Below are 21,098 nucleotides of genomic sequence, written 5' to 3'. Positions count from 1 at the left end.
ACAGCTAAGTCTTAAAAGAAATCAGGAAATGAGGATGAGGAGGGCAGAGTATTCTGGGCAATGCTCAATCTGGAGCTTGTGTGAAGAATACCAGGGAAGCCAATGTCACTGGATTGCAGAGTATATTTAGGGGAGAAAGATATAAGAAGTCTGGAAAAGTAGGAGGAGGACCAGGTTGTGAAGGTCCTTGAATGTCAAACAAGATTTGCATTTGATCTTGGAAATGATAAGGAGCTACTGCAGTTTATTGAAGGACAGGAAATGTGGGGGAAGTGATATGGTCAAATTTAGGCTTCAGGAAAATTAATTTGAAAGCTGAATGGAGGGTGTATGGTAGTGAGAATAGACTTGAAGCAGGAAGACCAACAAGAAGGCTATTGCAATAGTTCTGATTTTATTATTATAAAATTATGTTACTCTATAAATATTTTTTATGGCAGCTTATTATTTAATTTTTGATTTCTTTATAGGTCTTTTTTCTGTACCCTCCCCCAAATTAATTATTTGTAACATTCATTAAAAATTTTTTTTGAGTTCCAAATTATCTCCTTCCAGATTTTCCTTCATTCATTGAGGCAAGCAATATGACATCAGTTATACATGTGGAAATTTGTAAAACATATTTCCATATTGCAAAAAAACTCCAAGAACAATAAAGTAAAAAAAAATGTGCTTCAATTTGCATTAAGAATTCATCAATTCTCTCTCTAGGGATGGATAGTATTTTTCAACATGAGTCCTTCAGAATTGTTTTATATCATTATATTGATCAGACTAGCTAAGTCTCATACTTGATCATCACTGTAGTATTGCAGTTACTCTGTACAGTGATCCTTTTGTTCTGCTCACCCGTTATGCATCAATTCACAGAAGTCTTCCCAGGTTTTTCTGAAATAGTCCCCCTTGTCATTTCTTATAGTATAATAGTAATCCATGATAATCATATACTACAACTTATTCTGCCATTCCCCAACTAATAGGCAGCTCCATAACGTCCAATTCTTTGCCATCACAAAAAGAGCTGCTATAAATATTTTTGTTGTTATAAGTCCTTTCCTTTTTCTTTGATCTCTTTGGGATATTGGCCCAGTAGTAATATTTCTGAGTCAAAATTTTATAGCCCTTTGGACATAGTTCCAAATTGTTCTCCAGAATGGTTGGATCTGCTTATAATTCCACCAGCAATTCATTAGTGTCCTCTCCAGCATTTGTAATTTTCCTTTACTGTCATGTTAGCCAATCTGATAGGTGTGTGGTGATGCCTCAGAGTTGCTTTAATTTGCATTTTTATAATCGATAGTGATTTAGAACATTTTTTTCATTTGACTATGGATAGTTTTGATTTCATCTTCAGAAAATTGCCTCAGGAATGGGTTGTCTTTTTATAAATTTGGCTTAGTTTCCTATGTATTTGAGAAATGAGACCTTTCTCAGAGAAACTAGCTGAAATCACCCCCAACCCCCCAATTTTCCTGTTTTCCTTCTAATTTGGGCTGCATTGGTTTTGTTTGTGCTTTTAATAATTTGGATACTCTGCCATTTGGTACATTAGTATTTAGTATTAGCATTTGGTATTTAGTATTGATATTACTTCATTTGTGTATAGTATATTTTGGCAAAATGTAGTTTCTGTAAAGAATTGTTATTTGAGGTTTTTATGCCTTGGCGCACACTGGCCTGGGGCTCCATAAACCACACTGTGCTCCACCCACTGGTTGTAGCCATTGCCATGGCGCTGGCACCTCACGTCATCACCACTCGCCAACACCTACATGGGCCTGGCAAAATTATAATGATTGGAAGCCTAGTGAGGGCAGTCATGTGACTGTCAGAGTGGCCATCCAATTGGCTGGGGGCTGTGTGGGTGCTGGGAGAAGGGAGTTGTATTTTTCCGGCATTCTAGCTGGAAGCTGGAACGTGCTGAAAGAGGCTGCGGTGTATTCTCAGCTGATTCCTGGGCAGTGGTGTTTTTGCAGGTTGTATAATTTCCCTTTACCCATTTTATTTCCTTTCCCTTGATCCTACTGATCCTGTTTTGTTTTTTTTTTTTAAGTTCCTTCTTGTTAAAATAAATCCTGTTCTGTTTTGAGGGAGGCTGTCTCCTTCCTTGCCCAATATTGCGGCAAGCCGCTTAGTCCCCACATTTCCCTGATTATTTCTTTTAATTAGGCCTAGTTTTGCTTTTGCATTGTCATAATTGCTAACCCCTATGGTGCGTGCCCCCCCCCCCATAATAGATTCTTTTCTAGCTCTTTATTTAACTCTGTGTCTTTATGTTTCAAGTGTTTTTCTTGTAATCAACATATTGTTGGATTCTGCTTTCTACTGTCCATTCTGCTGTCCCCTTCTATTTTCACATTCACATTCACATTCACATTCACAGTTATGATTACTGTGTATTTCTTTTAATCTTATTTTCTTCTGTTTATTATTCTCTCTTTACCGTACACCTCTTTAAGATTCTCTTTTTCTTCTGACTCCCTTAATCTGTCCTTTCTTTTATCATTCCTGTTCCTTTCCTTTCTCTTCCTATTTCCCTGTTGGATAAGAAAGATTTCTATGCCCAACTGAATGTGTGTATGTATGTGTGTTCACTTCCTTTTTATTTATTTACCTACTTACTAATTTATTTATTTATTCATTTATTTATTTTGTGGGGCAATGGGGGTCAAGTGACTTGCCCAAGGTCACACAGCTAGTGTCAAGTGTCTGAGGCCAGATTTGAACTCAGGTCCTCCTGAATCCAGGGCCGGTGCTTTATCCACTGTGCCACCTAGCTGCCTGTTCACTCCCTTTTTAAACCAGTTATGATAAAAATGAGGTGCAAGCATTCATCACCCCTCCTCCATTTTCCCCTCCACTGTAAAAGCTCCTTCTTTTATGTGAGATGTTTCCCCATTCTTCTCCCTTTCCCCTCCTCCCCTCTCACCCCTTAGTTTTTTGAGATCATCCTAATATTATAAACTCACACCCATACCCTCTGTTTAGCCCTCCTAACTGCCCTAATAACAATAAAGTTACTGTTATCATTTTCCCATATGGGGTAAACAGTTTGACATTAGGAAGTACCTTATGATTTCTCTTTCCTGTTTACATATTTATGTTTCTCTTGAGTCTTCTATTTGAATGTCAAATTTTCTGTTCAGCTATGGTCTTCATAAGGAATGTTTGAAAATTCTCTACTTCATTAAATATCCCCTTTTTCCCCCCTGAAGGAGTATACTCAGTTTTGCTGGGCAAATTTTTCTTGGTTGTAATACTAGCTCCTTTGCTTTCTAGAATATATTCTCTGTTAAGGTAGAAGCTGCTGACTCTTGTGTAATTCTGACTATTCTACTGATATTTTAATGGTTTCTTTCTGGCTGGTTGCGATAATTTTTCTTTGATCTTGGAGTCTTGGAATTAGTATAATATTCCAGGACTTTTCATTTTTGTATCTCTTTCAGGAGGTGATTGGTGGATTCTTTCCATTTCTAGTTTACTCTCTGGTTCTAAGATATTGGGACAGTTTTCCTTTATAATATCTTGAAATATGAAGTTTAGGTGCCCCTCCCCCTGCTTTTTAAAAAAATTATGGCTTTCAGGTAGTCCAGTAATTCTTAAATTATTTCTCTTCAATCTATTTTCCTAATAAAATTTTTCTAATAAAATATTTTAAATCTTCTATTTTTCCTGTTTGATGTTTCACGGAGTCATTAGCTTCCACTTGCCCAATTTTGTTTTGTAAGATGCTATTTTCTTCAGCATTTTTTGTGCCTCTTTTATAAACCATTAATTATCTTTTTATTTTATTGTATTCTTCATATTTCCCAATTTTTCCTCTACCATGTATCTATTTTGTAAAAGCTCTTCCAGGAATTCTTGTTGAGCTTGTGTCCAATTTGCAATTTTTTCTTTAAGGCTTTGCTTTTAGCTATTTTTACAGTGTTTTCTTCTTTGTGTCTTCATCTTCCCTGTCACCATAGTACCTTTTTATGGTTCTGTTCTTTTTTGTTTGCTCATTTTTCCAGTCTATTTTTTGACTTTGAACTTGATATGGGGGAAATCGGGTACGGATTGGGGTTCTTAGGAATTCCTCTTTAAAGAATTACACCCTCTTGCAAACAAAACTTAGTTATAACAAGGTGATAGTTTATTTAGGGCCAAGGGAAGGGAAGGGTGGGGGGGAGGGAAACCATGAAAGAAATCCTTGGACTTTTCATGGGGAGATTTGGCATAAAGCACATAGCTCAGAGGTACCAAATCTCCTCGAACAGGAGACCGGAAGGTACTTTTATAGGGGACTGATGGGGGTGGCCCATCTGCCCGTGAAAAGTTCCTTTAGTGAGAGAGGACCATCCCCCCTGGTGGTAGCTGGGGGAATTGGGTGAGGAGTGGAGGATCATCCCCCACTGGTAGTCACTAGAGGAATTGGGTGAGGGGTGGCTACGGATCCCTCTTCAGGACACAAAGGCCGCAGCCACACCCAAACTTATCTCCCCAGGGTAAGGGAGACCAGAATGAAGGGTAGGAATCCCAAGCTAGCTCAGTCCAATTTGGTTCCTCTAGGCGTTATCTGTCCTCTGGTTTAGTTTCTCAAGGAGAAGATTCCTCGGTGTGCCCCAGAGAAATTCTGGGGTGCTCTGCGCCCCATGACAAACTTTATGTTAGAATTGGGTTCTGATCACCTATGGGTGGGGAGGCATGGTCCCAAGGTTCAGGCTTTTTCACACAACTGTTTTCAGGGCTAGTTCTGGGGGTATATGTTTTTGTTGCTTCCAAGATGGCAAGATCTGGAGGCTCCCCGCACCCAACCTCCCTCAGCCACCACTAGTGGGGGATGGTCCTCCCTCAACAAGGGAACCCTTCACAGTCAGATTATGACCCCACTGGACTACCACCACCACCCACCAAAAAAAAAAAGTGCCTGCTCATCTCCTACTCAGGGAGAAAGGCATCCCAGAGAGCCATGCCTCCACATCATGCTCTCTTCTTATGAGAAGAAATTCAGGAACCTCTTTCTTGGCTTCTCCCCTTCAGTACCCTTTGCCCACTGACTCAAACAGCCTGGCATTACCATCCTTATTCACCCCCCAAATATATATATATTTTAGCTCACTTAATCCATCTGCACTTGACACTTTTTCAACAACTGTGTTGTTGAAAACTCTTCCCTTAAATGGAACCACCATGCCTCCTCTCACCTGACTGCTGATAAGAGCTCAGCTGACGTCCTTGTTAGGGAGAATTGGACTTGGAGGCCTGGCAAAGGGTTCCTTTCAAATCATAATTTCATAAAACTAGCCCCATGTTGGGCGCCAAAATTGTAGGAAACCCCATTTAAAAATTTCTGGGACTCAGTGTTGGAGAAGTATCAACGGTCTTTATACATTTACATGAATGGGCCAGCTCGGGACTCAGGACCCCTTTTATCTCAACCTGACTGGCCCCTCCTTTCTTCCCCAGCCACAGTCTGCGCACCAAGACACTGCTAGCCAAACAGAATGCAGTACAGTCAAAGGGGCAGCCCTCTAAACTCCTCCCCCACGTGACCAGCCCATGGTCTCTCTCATCATGGGATCCTGATTGCTAGGGAGGGGAGAGGAAAGGAGCCATTAGTAGGCACCCTTCTCCCAGCTGAAATTCACCTCCCAGACATTCCCCAAACAACTTCAATCAGCTTTTGAGGGGGGGCCCATCTTTTCCCCCCCACAACCTTTTCCTACTTGCCCATTATGTGTCTGAGAGGGTCCGCCCATTGTTCTGGGACTCTTTTTATATTTAAGGATACCACCAGAACATATAAGCTGTTCATCATTTCCCCCTTGTTGTCACCACCTGACACTTCCACATTCTTTTGGCTCACATATGTCTTTTATGGAATCCTTTATTAAATTCTTATTTAATAAATCAGCTAGTCAGTAAGTATCCATTAAGTGCTTCCTCTTCTGCCAGGTACTATGCTAGACAATGGGGATACAAATACAATAAATGAAACAGTTCCTACTCTCAAGGAGCTTGTCTTCTAATTTGGAGACTGCAAGGACATAGAAGTACAAACATAATAAATATAAAGAGAAAACGTAAAAATAAATACCATGACATTAAATACAGGGTAATTTGAGAGATAGGGCATTAACAATTGAGGGTGGTGATTGTAGAAGGCTCAGAAGGAGGTGATTGATCTGTGCCTTGAATAAAGAGAGAGGTTAAGAAATGGAGTTGAGAAGGGGTGCCAACCAGTCATAGGAGACAGCTAGTGGAAAGACAGAGACAAAAGATAAGGGACTTTCTTTCTTTAAAAAAAAGTACTGAAACTTCAAAAGACTATAGGGCTCCATGACTTACAGCAATATAGTAACACCAGTATAATATTAATATTTAAACAATAGGACTTTATTTCAGGCATAAATTTGGGGACATTCAACTTGCTCTCCTTGTGTTTGTCTTGACCTAGCTCATTGTCCATTTGAAGTAGTTGTTAAAGATCTATTCATCCGTATGTGATATATGTGTGTGTATGGATGAATAACCCATTCAAAACATTTAAACAAAATATCAACTGACTGTGGAGATTGCATTTACTGTTTATAGCCATCAATCTTTTTATTGTTAACACAGGGTCAGTGAGATAAGTGGGGTTTTTTTGGGTTGTTTTATTTTTATTTTCAGAGGAATATTGAGCATAATTGAATCTCTGGAAATTTTAATTCATAGGTATCAAATTCTGTGGGCTGCAAAGGACCTACAAAACTACTAAGTGGAGCCTGAACTAGATTAAAATGTAATGGGGGGGGGCAGCTAGATGGCGAAGTGGATAGAGCACCAGCCCTGGAGTCAGGAGTACCTGAGTTCAAATCCGGCCTCAGACACTTGACACTTACTAGCTGTGTGACCCTGGGCAAGTCACTTAACCTCAACAAAAATGTAATTGGGAAATGTTTAGTAAAATAAATAAAATTGTAACACAATATAGGTAATGTTAATTTGTGGTTTTCTAAATCAGTATTTCTGTTTCACATCACTATTCTAATTCTTTATCTCTAATAATTATAACTTTCCATGGTTTACTTATATTAAAGTAAAAGATGTAGGAGATGACTGAATATATACTGACTCTAGGCTATAGTCTGCAAGTTATTTTTTTAATGCATTAATTATAAGATTTGCTTCTTGTTCTCTAATAATTAGTGTCAGAAAAATTCAAGCCCTGGTTATTTGGGTTCTTTAAAACCATTGGCACATAATATTACAAAACAATTTTAAATATAGTTGTACATTGAATTTTTATTATTAACACAACTTAAATTGCTCACTTTACATTTTCAGGAACACCATTTACAGCGAGCAATTTCAGCACAGCAAGTGTTTAGAGAAAAGAAAGAGAGCATGGTCATTCCAGTTCCTGAGGCAGAAAGCAACGTCATCTATTATAATCGTCTATACAAAGGAGAGTTTAAACAGCCAAAACAGTTCATTCATATTCAGCGTAAGTTTGTTGAATTATTGTTTTCTGTTTGCAATTTCATTTTATCAGATCTTATTTTCCCCTCTTTTAAAATAGTTTTTATATATACACATTGGTTAAAAAGCAAACCTAAATTTTAAAATGGAACCGTTGTGTCTACTTTTAAAATTGAAGTACAATTTTACTATTCATAGGGCTTGTAAAAGGTTAATGTTTGTGTGGTATTTAGAACGTATGGCTGGTTTTATTTGATATTTCATTTAGACTTTCTTCTACAGCTTTGGAGAGAGGAAGAGGTACTTGTAAACATTTTTAAAAGTTCAGTTCTATTAAATCTAATGCCAGCAGTGAATTTTAAAAACATTTTTTATGCTGATTCAGGAAAGTATTTCCTAAAAATGACTTAAAAATCCTTGGATGTTACAGTTTGTTTCCCAGAGACCCATTTCTTTCCAAAATAAATTGAATTTCTTGTGATTTTTTTGTATTCTCTGATTTTATTGTCATCTGCTCAGTTTGTTGGCTTAATGTAAGCTCTTTAGTTTTGATTGAAGTCTCATGTTTTACTAAAACTTATTTTCTTCCAGTATAGTGCAGCTGGACATTATTTCCATTTATTTTCCTATGATGGTTAAAGCTTTCTTTGAAGAATTTCATCATTCCATTTCTCTGTCAAGATTAATAATTTAGGGTTTTTTCCTTTTCTTGAATTAGAGATGTTCAAATCCTTAGAAGCCCAGAACCAAAACCAAAACTGAGTCCGCAAAATTTTAAACTCTGCACATTTTTGTTGAAGTGTTTTTTAAAATAAAATATAGAATTTTACTTTGTCACCTGTGAGAAATATCACTCCAATAACTTCTAGAACTCAGTGTTGGTGATGTGTCAAAGGTTCATTTATTGTCATTCTCATCAGAATGGGTCACCCCTTGTGGAGTGAACCACAAAATGGAGGCTTCCACTTTGATTCTCTCATGGGAAGTTGTTTCTCTCTCTCTCTCTCTCTTTTTTAGTGAGGCAATTGGGGTTGTTACTTGCCCAGGGTCACACACCTAGTAAGTGTTAAGTGTCTGAGGCCGGATTTGAACTCAGGTCCTCTTGAATCCAGGGCCAGTGCTCCATCCACTGCACCACCTAGCTGCCCCAGTTGTTTCTCTTAAAATGGCTTTTTTGGGGGGGGGGGGGGGAGGGGGGAGGCAATTGGGGTTAAGTTACTTGCCCAGGGTCACACGGCTAGTAAGTGTCAAATGTCCGAGCTGGATTTTAACTCAAGTCCTCCTGAATCCAGGGCTGGTGCTCCATCCACTGTACCACCTAGCTGCCCTCTCCTAAAACTTCTTGTGAGAAGTTCTTTTCTATTTGAAATAACCCCCATTTGTGGACATTAGCATTTGAGTATCTGCTTCTATTCTCAAGCTGAATATACAATCTGAATCCACTTTCCCTGAGGAAATCTCTCAATCTGAATACACAGTAATCACCTGTGGGTGTATTCCCAGGCTAACCATCACCAGTGGATAGTGAGAGGAGATAACCCGTCCCTCCAGTTTCTCACAATCCCTCCTCTTTATTATTGGGCTCCTGTCATTCCATTTCTCCTCTGTCCCTTGGTGTAAATCTGTGAATATAAGTCTTTCAAGGCTCTAGTTATCGAACCATTAGGCCTCCAAGCTCTGGAGGCAGAAAAACGAATGAGAAGCAGGAACCGATGGGCAACAGAGAACACAGTTTCCCGATGTCCTCCTTGGGGGATGAGCTGCGGGGGCATGAGCTGAGGCTCCCATATCAGACCGCACAGCCACACTGTGGCCTGTGGCTCTTCAAGGTCATCCGAGACTGGCGGAAGCCTACTAGGCGTGGTATTATTTGGGATGAAGGTGCAGCATTGGCCACCCAGCATGACACACACTCCCAAGACATTTTGCTAGTTATAGCTAGTTATGTATCAAGCCTCTTTGTAATTTCAGTAACAATCTGCGCCCCCCCCCCCCCAATTCAGTTAGCAATTTCATGTCCCATATAGCTGTCTGCTGTCCGGTCTCTGGAACCACTTTCCTTGGGGCAGTCTGGAAGATGTCGTCTCCAGGGCACTTCTTCAGTAGATTTACTTCTCAGGTCCTATTAAAATCTCAATAAAATTATAACATGAGTGCCCCATCCCTATTGTTTACAGCTTTATCCAATTCTATCTTTAATAAACATTATTAACAACAGGCCCCAGGGTTACCATTACCTTGATACTTGCAGGCTATGACAAATGTTTCAAAATGCCACAGAAAGCAGAACTCTTAAATCTTTCCAGATTGCATATATATCAGTTTGACCAACAATTCTTAAAAAATTCTTACTCAGTTGTTTAAGATCTAATCCTCACATAAAACTTAGGTTACAGAATACCTTTATAAGAAAATGATCACAAATGAACTTACATAAAAGTTATCAAGTTAACTTCAATTGTAGTAAAAGACTTTAGGATGACACTTAAGCAATTAATTTCAAAACAGTGCATGTCAAATAAGTTGTCCATAATAAACCATGTTTATAGGACATGCTCTACAGACAGATGTTATCTCCACATGACATAATAAACTTAAACAGGACAAAACATTCTCTAAGTTACTCTCTTATACTTTTCTTGAAACAAACTTGAGATGTTTCTGATTCAGGGTTTTTTGGGTTTTTTTTTGGTGAGGCAGTTTGGGTTAAGTGACTTGCCCAGGGTCACACAGCCAGTAAGTGTCAAGTATCCCAGTGTGGACTTGAACTCAGGTCCTCCTGACTCCAGGGCTGGTGCTCCATCCACTGCACCACCTAGCTGCACCTGATTCAGTTTTCAAATGCATAATAACCTCTTAACAAAAGTGGATGTCTCCTTAAGTTACTTGCAGAAAAGTACATAAGTTATACTCATATACCCTTCTTTAATACAAGGCTTCATCTTTGTTTCATCATTTTTTGCATCATCTGCCTAATTATCCTCATGCCATTATGAGAAATTAAAGAATCTAATATAACTGGTAACAGATGCCATGGCCAAATTCAACTTCGTGTTTATCATGACACCTGAGATAATTAGAGGGCTGGCTGTAGACAGCCAGTGCAGTATGTTGAGGGGAAACTGAGTCAGGCTTAATCAGATCCATAGGAGTGAGATGTCCATGGCATCAGGCATATAGGAGGGGGAATCAAAGTCAGGCGTAGAATGAGATGGTATAGCCTGGCAGTCTGGTGCTGTGGAGGGGTAGGGAAGAAATTAAACCATGAGAATCCCACCTCAGCTCTTGTCAGTGGCCATTCTCTTGGCCTTTCCCAAAGCAGTGCAGTACCTGGACTTTGTGTGTGTCTCCCCTTCTGTGAAAGTTCATTGCCTGCTCTTGTATGTATTCCTCTCATGGATGGCTAGCGTCTAACTCAGAATAAAGGCAATCAGTGTCTCAAATGTTAAATTCCCATAATCCAAGTCTCATATGAGTTTAACAACTGAGGATAATGATGACAGCAAAAAAAATGTGAACTAGCTTTCAAATAAGAATCATAAGTAGGTTGACTCCTATTTCCTCTAAGACAATTCATAAGTTACCAGTGATCACTAGTATATCTTATACATATTAATACCAGTAAGTTCAGATTAAAACAGCAAGATCCCTTTCACAGCTTAATGCAGTAATTTAGATGCTTTAGTATTAAGTTAATAACCAATTGATTCAGTGTTACAATAACAGACTTCCACTTTGTCTACTCATGTCATAAGTGTTACAAGGGCACACCAAATCTAAGAATGAAACTCAGATATTCAGGGTCTCAGAAAAGCATTTTCCATCAGTTAATCACAAATCACAGTAGTTTTGGATATAATTATTATCAATATCAAATTGTCTTTGCAACAAATTAGCTTTCAAATAAGATAGCAGGCCTTCTATATCATACAAGTATTAATTGAACATGCACACATTATATCCTGAAAACACACACACACACACACACACACACACACACACACACACACACACACACACACACACACTGCTTTTTCTCTTTCCCCCTAAAGAAATAGCTTAAAATATCTTGATATTAAAAAGGAACATTCACCAACCCTTCATGAGATAAACTACTTTCAAATGACAAATGTTTCTCTCTCTTATTCAATCCTCAATGCCAGAAAGGAACCTTTAAGATTGGAATTCCCCAAGATTAAGTTGAGGAAAGTTAACTTTACCTCTGTCACACCTCTCTCACCCCCAAATGTGTTTGCAGTGGGGAGCAACTTACAGGATTCAGAAACATCACAATGGCCCATACAGAGCTGCTCTAAGGATTTCTAAGTCCCATCCCCCTCTTTGGAACACCAAGCTGCATTTCACAAAGAAATCACATGAAACTTCCATAACTTTATCTCTCTTCTTGATTTTTTTCCTTTTATCACTAGAAGCAGAGTAATCATAATATGATCATGTAAGCATTAGTAGGCAGATGGCAAACCTGAGCATTTTACCAAATAATACACTGTAATAGATCTAGAAACATAATACCTTAAAGCATTAGGTATTTTGTAAAAGTTGAAACAAAACCCATCAATTGCCAATCTACCCCCTGGGGAGACAAGACCAGGTAGTTTCCCACTTAGGGAGAAAGTTATCTGGGAGAGCCACACCTGGGCACCATACTCACTCCTGGCACCCCCCCCCCCCCCCCCCCCCCCCCCCCAATCACTCGAATTGGATTTGTTTGCTCTATACACAGAAAAATCATTTATATAAACCCTCACCCTAGGCTAAGCACTTTACAGTCATGTGATCCTCACAACCCTGGGAGGTAAGCTTTATTACAGAAAAGTAAACAGACTAGATTTCTTTTAGGGCAGATTTTGGTTTAAATCAAATCAACTGTGGATTGATAATAACCCCTGGTAACATCCTCCTTTATCTAAGGACCTCTAAAGCTATCAGCTATATTAGAAACTTATCAGATAACAAGCTTAAAGTTAAAATGTGCTGACTTTTCCCTTTCCTTACAGCTGAACTCTGAGAGGGTGTGGCTTGTTCTGGGAACTACTTTCTCCCCTTTTCCAGGAGGCAGGACCTCCCATTTCACCCCTCATATTTCACCTCTTGCTCTCTTTGACTTTCTGACTGTCCTCAACCTATCTGTCCATCCATTTCTCCTTTTTTGCACAATCTTCTTCTCTTGCCTTCCTCTCCAGTACTATCACCTGTTAATCCTCCCACATTCAGGTCTTTTATACTGCCTTTCTCTCTAGCTTTCTCTTACATTCTACCTCTCTTTTCCTGTCCAATGACTCTCTCACACTTTTATCTTCAATTCTCAGGATTCTCATTGCTCTATTCACTCATCCCTAAATTTCTCTATTTCTCACACACGATTCTCTTTCACTACATGTTATCTCTCAAGGACTATGACTCTCCAGGCATCTATCTCTAGCAATTCACCTCTTCCTCACAGCATCGTTCTACCTCTCCACAGATTCTGCAGCCAGCCATTTTTAACTGGCTTTCACATGCTCTCTGAGAATCCATTCTGAATCTTATTCTCTTTGGCATGCATTTCCTCTCTCAGTGACTACTGCTTTCCACACAGCTGTGTCTCAATCCATGTCACCCATCTCTCCAGTCCTCCACCTCACCAGCAAATACATTCTGCCTCTCCACATTTCTCCCACTAAGCACTTGTTCTCTATTTAGCCATCTCTCTATGATCAGACTTCCCCCATGGGTCATCTCTCCCTCCACAGGCACTCCCTCCATTCAACTTCACCTAAATGGTGAGGACTCCCTCTACCATCACTTCAGCCTCACTTTATCCTATCCACCTTCTAGAAAACAGCACTCCTGCTTCTTCATTCACACACCTCCTATTGTGACACTCTATCCATTCATATATCTCTGACTCCATGCCCTGTCTCTTTTCCTGGCACTCTGCTCCAACATGTTTCCCACTCTCTTCTTCCATTGACAGCGCGAAATGGCAAACAGCTAGATTTTCCCTTCCTGCTTCTGGAAAACAACAAACTTCTCCATACTCCAGTCAATTACTTCTCCCTGCCTTAGACCTATCCACACTCTCTCCAGTCAGCTAGCCATTTCTCATTCACTACTTATGCTCAGGCTAACTTTTCCATGCCTTCATCCCTGCCTTCTGCCTTCTCATTAACACTCTGGAGAGGTCAACTTTCCTACACATTTGGATTATATCCCTTGATTTCCATCTCAATCCACCTCTCTCTTCCATCACTCCTGCCTTTTGCTTCAACTGTCTCCCTTGAGGACTCTCAGCCTATGGTCCCATTCTGCCGTGACATTTTCACAGATTTCACCTCTCCATATATCCACCTCGGGGTAACTCTAGGTCTCCAGATACAAATTGCTTTTGCATTACACTTGATTTCACCATGCCTCTGCCTCAACATGCATGCCTCTTTTTAAATTCACTTCTCCTTCCCTGTGGGCTGCTGGCTATCCATCCCTTCTTTGGGTCCAACTTCTTCAGGTCTCCCCACTCAGCCTGTTCACCCGGATTCATGCTCTCCATTCATCAAGCAGTCAAACAAGACTTTTCTTCCCAGACCCTTCCTTTTTTTTTTTTTAATTTTTTTTTGTGAGGCAATTGGGGTTAAGTGACTTGCCCAGGGTCACACAGCTAGTAAGTGTCAAGTGTCTGAGGCTGGATTTGAATTCAGGTCCTCCTGAATCCAAGGCCAGTGCTTTATCCACTGTGCCACCTAGCTGCCCAGACCCTTCCTTTTTAACTACATTGCTCCATACACAAATCTCCTTTCCCTCCAATCCATCACTCAATCTTTATTACTCTCCCTACATATCTATCTTGCTATGGATGTGTTTCTTGCTCTCTCTCTCACAGAAAACTACTACCACAGTCAATTAAATTCATCCACATCCCTACACTATGTCCAACACAATGAAACTGCTGGGTACCTCCCCCCTCTACATATTACAAATCACCTGAGGTAACCAGCTTAAAACTATAGAGCATCACAATAATAAATTTCACCAGAAAATGAGACCTGACATCCCATAAAACAGCACAGCTTTCTTTCTGTTTGCTTATGCCAATGATTTAAAATTATCTGGACACTTAAAAAAATTTTTTTTCTAAACATTTCTCACCCACCTACAACTCCCTTGCTGTGCAGCCAGCACCTGAGAAGGAGGGAGGGAGAGAAAGAGCAGCTGTGTACCACAAGTCATACTTCCCAATTAGTTTGCAAAACAATGCTGGAGTGGTGAATTTCTTTCTGTCCCTCCACTACTTCCTTAATCCAGCCACAGCATGGGTTTCCGAGTACAAATTTACACTTTTTTTTTTATACAGAAACTTGAACATTTAAGACAATTTCACACATTCACACACGAGACAGACACTCTCAGACAATTTCTATCCCCTTGAAACTTACTTTCTCAGTCCTTCCCCTCCCCCATAGCAGAAACTGCCACGTGAAGGGGGGGGAGGGGGCTTTAGAACACATGGCATCTCCCCCCCACACCTGATTTCAAAACTCATTCATCCCAAAATATTTTATCCTGTTTCTTTTTCACTGCCAGTATAAACAGGGTTCAATTTCTTTCCTGATCACTTCCCTAGGAGGGGCTTGTCTCTTAAAGATTTCTTATTAGGCCCCTCAGTTCCTTTAGCACCGTCCTTGGTGACTTTTCTAATTCGGGGTTTGGGAGCCCCCTATAAACCATTTAGCCCACAGACTTTAACTGCCAGGCTCGGCTGCAATCCAAAACAGTCCACAGCCGAGGTTTTGCCTCAGTTTCCCCAGGCTGGTAAAACCACCCCTGGAAGTACTCAACTCCATAGATCTTTTCCTCCCATGTGCAAACTTCTGTGGTTAAAATTCTTTCCTACTCTGATAAATCTTTACCCCCTTTGTGAGCTCACCTAAGTTTGTGACCTCTCCAACTGCTGGAGTTGTTTCTCTGGAACCACCCAGCCTCTGAGCTCCAGCCCCTCCACTCTACCACTGACGTCTTGTCCTTGTGCTGAGACTCGGAGGTCCAAAGGCCCCTTTCAAATAATAATTTCATAATATCTTGGTGGGACCTCCAATTGTGAGAAATATCACTCAGCGTTGGTGATGTGTCAGAAGCTCATTTATTGTCATTCTCTCGAGAATGGATCACCCCCTCCTGGGGTGAACCACAAAATGGAGGCTGGGAGGCCTTTTTATCTCTTCCCATCCTTAACAGCTATTGTACTTCGATTCTCTCATGGGAAGTTGTTTCTCCTAAAACTTCTTGTGAGAAGTTCTTTTCTATTTGAATTAACCCCCATTTGTGGACATTAGCATTTGAGTATCTGCTTCTATTCTCAAGCTGAATATACAATCTGAATCCACTTTCCCAGACAGAAATCTCTCAATCTGAATACACAATAATCACCTGTGGATAGTGAGAGGAGACAACCCCTCCCGCCAGTTTTTCACACACCTGACTGTTGAAGAACTTTTAACTGTGAACACCTTGTAAGAACAATATTTCTATGAAAAAAGTATCTGGTTTATTAATATTAAGTTGGAAAATTGATGTAAAATTTTCATGATACTTTTCAGAAAGCTGTTAAAACATCCTTTACGACTCCTTTGTGACTTTTGGTCCACCCTATATTAGCTTAAGGTGGCAAGACCACATTCAGAAAGTTGGGGTTGAGTTGAGCCTTAAAGGAAGCCAGGATTTCTAAGAGTTAGAGATGAGTATGGACAGCATTCCAGGAGTCGGGGATAGCTAGCTCAAAGGCATAAAGATCCGAGAAGGAGGGGTATATGTGAGGAACTACAGCAAGGCAAGGAATGCCATTGTACCTGAAAGGAAGGGAGTTTTGTGCAATAAGTTTGGAAAGGCAGGATTAGACCTGATTGTTTAAAAAATTTTTTTCTTTGGCAGGGCAGTGAGGGTTAAGTGACTTGCCCAGGGTCACACAGCTAGTAAGTGTCAAGTGTCTGAGGCTGGATTTGAACTCAGGTCCTTCTGAATCCAAGGCCCGTGCTTTATCCACTGCGCCATCTAGCTGCCCTAGACCTGATTGTGAAAAGCTTTAAATGGCAAACAGAAGGATTTATATTTGGTCATATATCAATCTGGAGACTCTGGATTTTGTGTAGTAAGGTGACATGGTCAGACTGGTGATTTTGGAAAATCATTTTGGTGGTTGTGTGGAGGATGTACTGGGGGGAGTTGAGGCAGGTAAAGCAAGTGGGAGGCTTTTGTAATTGTCCAAGTCAGAGATAATGAAATGCTGAGCTAGTACAGAGAGAAGTCATAAGAAACAAGGGGACATATGTGACAGGTGTGGAAATAGAAGTGTCAACTGATTTGATATATGAGGTAAAGTGAGCGTGGCCACTTAACAGTTAAACCTGGGTGACTGTGGAAGGATGGTGGTGCCTCTCAGAAACAGGAATTTCCCAAGAGTGGTAGGTTTAGGGGAAAAGAACTTGTGCAGTGTTTGGAACATGCTGAGTTTGAAGTGCTTGTGCTACCTGTAGTTATAAATGTCCAGGTGCTAGTGGATATCAGAAAGTCTAGGGCCAGAAATGAAGATCTGGGAGTTAGTTATGTACATAGAGGTAGTAAATTAACCTCTAAGAATTGATAGAGTTCGACAAGTGAGAGCATATAGAAGAAAAGAGAAAGAGTACCTCAGTTCAGAGCCTTAGTGAGCATGATGTGGATGATAAAATAGTGAAAATCATCAATAGGAGAGCCAGGGTAGTGCAGTGCTAGAAAACCTTTGGAGGAGTATTCCAAAAGAGGTTGCAGTCAACAATGTCAGATGCTGCAGAGAGGTAAAAAAGGAGATGAAGATCGAGAAAAGACCATTAAATTTGGCAGTTGAGAGATCATTATTAGTTTGGAAAGAGCAGTTTCTGTTGATTAATGAAGTTGGAAATCAAACTGCAGAGCATTTAGAAAAGAGGGAGGGAAAAGGATGTAGAGGTATTGAATGTAGATAGCTTTTGAAGTTTGACTGAGAAAGGGAAGAGAAATTTAGGATTAACAGCTAAATATGGGAAATTCTTTGCTATGATAGTAAAAATTTTAAAGTTCAGATTAGACAAAAAGCTCTTTAGGACATATACAACTCACCTAGGAATTATATTTCATCTTTCTGATCCTTGAGACACTTTGGGCAATTCTTTTAGAATTTTAGGAAAACATATTGGTTTTGTCTTCCCTTTCTTTCAAAAGTCCCTGTGAACTCTTGGGCTACTTACTTCAGCTAGATAGAATTAGTGAATACAAAGGGGAAAATGGATCCCCTGTTGACGCTTTGCAATTGCAGAATCTAGTTAGCATTATACACCTGTAAAATAAAACTGTAGGGGATGTGAATTGAAGCCACAGGAAACATTTAACCTTTTGAGGCCTAAGAAAGGAGAGTGATGGTCTCTGTTATTCCAGCTTTAAAAATTGGGAATATGGATCTTATCCATGGGCATTGCAATTTCAGACCAGTTTCCAAAGAGGGAACCTACCTTTCCACTAGTTTCTTCTTCCTTGAAAGGAAATGGAATGGTATTCTCTTTCCTTTCTATATTTTGTGTTAAAACCACTTGTTTCTATGTTCTGGGCAGTTTATAAGTTACACATGAATGTATCTCTCATTGCTAGAATGAGGCCCATTAATGTTGATTGTCTCCAAGACTCTATTCTTGGCCTTCTCTTTATTTCAGAGATTCTTGCCCAGGGTCACACAGCTAGTAAGTGTCAAGTGTCTGAGGCTGGATTTGAACTCAGGTACTCTTGACTTCGGGGACAGTGCTTTATCCACTGTGCCACCTAGCTGCCCCTATTTCAAAGATCCTTAAATTGGAAGTCTACAAACTTTAAAATAACATATATACTCTGATAATTGTATTTCAATATGATTGAAATATAAATGTAATTCAGTATAATTATATAATATTTTGTTTTATACATTTAAAAACATTATTCTGAGAAATGGTTGATAGACTTTACCAGACTATTAAAGGGGTCTGTGACATCAAAAGTTTGAGAATTGTTACTCTGAATGTCCTCCCTTTGTGGTCTCATCCACTTAATTGCTCTCTGCCTCAGTTTCCTATCTGTAAAATGAGGATAATAACAGCCCCCACCTGCCTGGATGCTTTGAGGATAAAATGAGATAATTTATGTAAAGTTCTTTATTATAATTATATTCAAGGGGGGGGCAGGGTAACAGTCACACCCACACCGGTATATACCCACACACCCCACCTAAACCTACCCTACACACCACACCCCCAGCAGGTGTGGGAAGTTGAAAATCAATTCAAGAGGAAAAACAAAAAGTGAATGTAAGGTTATGAACATGGTTGACTAGGAAAGGTAGCTTCATTAAGAGAAATAGAGAGGGGGGCAGCTAGGTGGTGCAGTGGATAGAGCACCGGCCCTGGATTCAGGAGGACCTGAATTCAAATCTGGACTCAGACACTTACCACTAGCTTTGTGACTTTGGGCAAGTCACTTAACCCCAACTGCCTCACAAAACCAAACCAAAACAAACAAACAAAACAAAAAAAGAGAAATAGGCCAGATATAGCAGATTTTGGAGGGAAACGAGGTGTTCAATTTTATAAATGTTGAGTTTAAAACATCAATGAGACATTTAGATTATCTATAGCAGATAGTTGAAGATCAAGGTCTAGAACTTAGAAGAATATTTAGTGCTAGAAATATAGACGTGGGAGTCATCTGCATAGAAGTGATGTTTGAAGTCATGTAGATGGGAAAGGTAGGCATATATCTTGGTAGTTAGTTGATGGTTTCCCAGCCACTTTTTTCAGTATAAATAAAGTCTGAGCTTTTTTGTTTTTTAAATTATTTTTGTTATGCCTCCAGCAGGGATCTTCTTTATATATGCTTTGTCTAATTCAGCTGCTTTTCTGTATAATTAAAGTTATTCACTTTAGTACCATTTCTGTCTCTTCTAAGTACATCTGGGATTATGATGTTAGCCTATAAATGTGGCAGTTTTACTGTTCTTGATGGTATTTTCCATTTCATAATTAAATGGCTTTGGAGTGACTTCAACTCTTGATACGTTTTCTTTAAACTGTTACTCTCCACTCCTTTTTTTTTTTTTAATAAGTACTTAGAATTTTCTATCAATCTTTACCCTATGGGTGTCTTTCACAAGGCTCTGTCCTAGGTCCTCCTTTCTTTTCCCTCTTTTCTCTCTTCTGGTAACCAGTCACCTCATCAGCTCACATAGGTTTAACTGTCATCTCTTTGCAGATGACTTCCAGTTCTCTATAACCATCTCCCAGTCTCTTTGAACATTAGTCCTCTGTTAGCAGTTGCCAACCTAGATGTCCTAGAAGCATCCAGACTCAGCATTCCCCAAATTGATCTTAGTTACCTTTTCCCACAAAGTATTTCCCTTCCAGACTTCCCTGTTTTGTTGAAAGCACCACCATCCTCCTTGTCTTGCACATTTATAACCCAAGTATTATCTTCAACCCTTTCCTTACTACACATATACAGTCAATTGACAAATCTTATTAAATTCCACCTCCACAATATTTCTTCTTTCTCTTCATAGAATCAACACTTTAGTTACTTCTACAAGAAAGCCTTCCTGAATCCCCAACTGTTAGTACCATAATTACCAAACTATTTTGTATTTATTAATTTTATATTATATATATGCATATATGTATATACAAATTCCCCAGTAGTCCAGTAGAGTAGGGATTCCTCCCTCCCCTGTTCCCTTTTTGGGAATTACTTTACTCAGTTTCATTTTCCAGGTTTACATTAAGATCCCTATTTCACAGTTTTTTAATTTGGATATTTTATATTTTTGTGGGCAATCTTCCATTACACACTATAAAGTTAGGTATGATAATTCTGATTCTGATAATTTTGATTCTGATAATTTTTCCTTCTCATAATTTTGACTTGTTCATTTTTTTAAAAAATTGATAATTTTCTTTTCCTCTTTTTGGGTCAGACTAGCTAGAAGATTATTGGTTTCATGAGGTTTTTTTTTAAAGAACCAGTTTTTTAGTGTTCTTTAATAATTTTTCCATTGTTTTTATGTATTTCTGTATTAGATTTTTTCAAAATACTTCCAAATTTGTGCTTATTTTGAGTTTATTATATTTCTAGTTTTTAAATGGAATATTTGGTTTATTGATCCTTTATGCTTTCATATTTCTTTGAGGATTGCTTTAATTACAACTCCCAAGTTTTTGTATATTGTCACATGGTTATTATTTTCTTAATATATTGCTATTGCTTCTTTAGTTTTCTGAACTATTATAATATTCTCCTAATTGGTCTCCCTGCTTCAATTCAAGTCTCTTCATTTCATTCCACCCTTCATAGAGCTGTCAAAGTGATTTGTATAGATTTGACCATGTCTTTCTCCTCACCACACTCCCCACCTCCCAACCCCGTTCAGTAAATTCCAGTCACTCCCTTTTACATCTAGGATAAAATAAAAACTCCTGTTTTTGACATTTAAAGCCTTTCATAACCTGGCCTAGACTACCTTTCCAGTATTCTTAGACTTTACTCCCCTTCACAAAATCTGTTGTTAAGCCAAACTAGCCTTTTTACTAGTTTCTCATATGTAACACTCTAGCTCCATGTCTTCATTGGTTGTC

At 39.3% G+C, this 21,098-nt stretch overlaps 1 protein-coding gene across 1 annotated transcript in view; it reads left to right on the top strand.

Moving 5' to 3' along the window:
* The window catches only part of EPC2 (enhancer of polycomb homolog 2), a 183,503-nt gene that overhangs the window by 37,808 nt on the left and 124,597 nt on the right, over window positions 1-21,098 (top strand). The window contains 1 exon segment of the mRNA XM_043995732.1: window positions 7,309-7,468. Within this exon segment, the coding sequence (XP_043851667.1) occupies window positions 7,309-7,468 (160 nt within the window).

The sequence above is a fragment of the Dromiciops gliroides genome, chromosome 3, assembly GCF_019393635.1.
Source record: "Dromiciops gliroides isolate mDroGli1 chromosome 3, mDroGli1.pri, whole genome shotgun sequence".
Classification (NCBI taxonomy): Eukaryota; Metazoa; Chordata; class Mammalia; order Microbiotheria; family Microbiotheriidae; genus Dromiciops; species Dromiciops gliroides.
The sequence above is the reverse complement of the archived record's forward strand: the minus strand, read 5'-3'. Positions and strand labels throughout refer to the sequence as shown.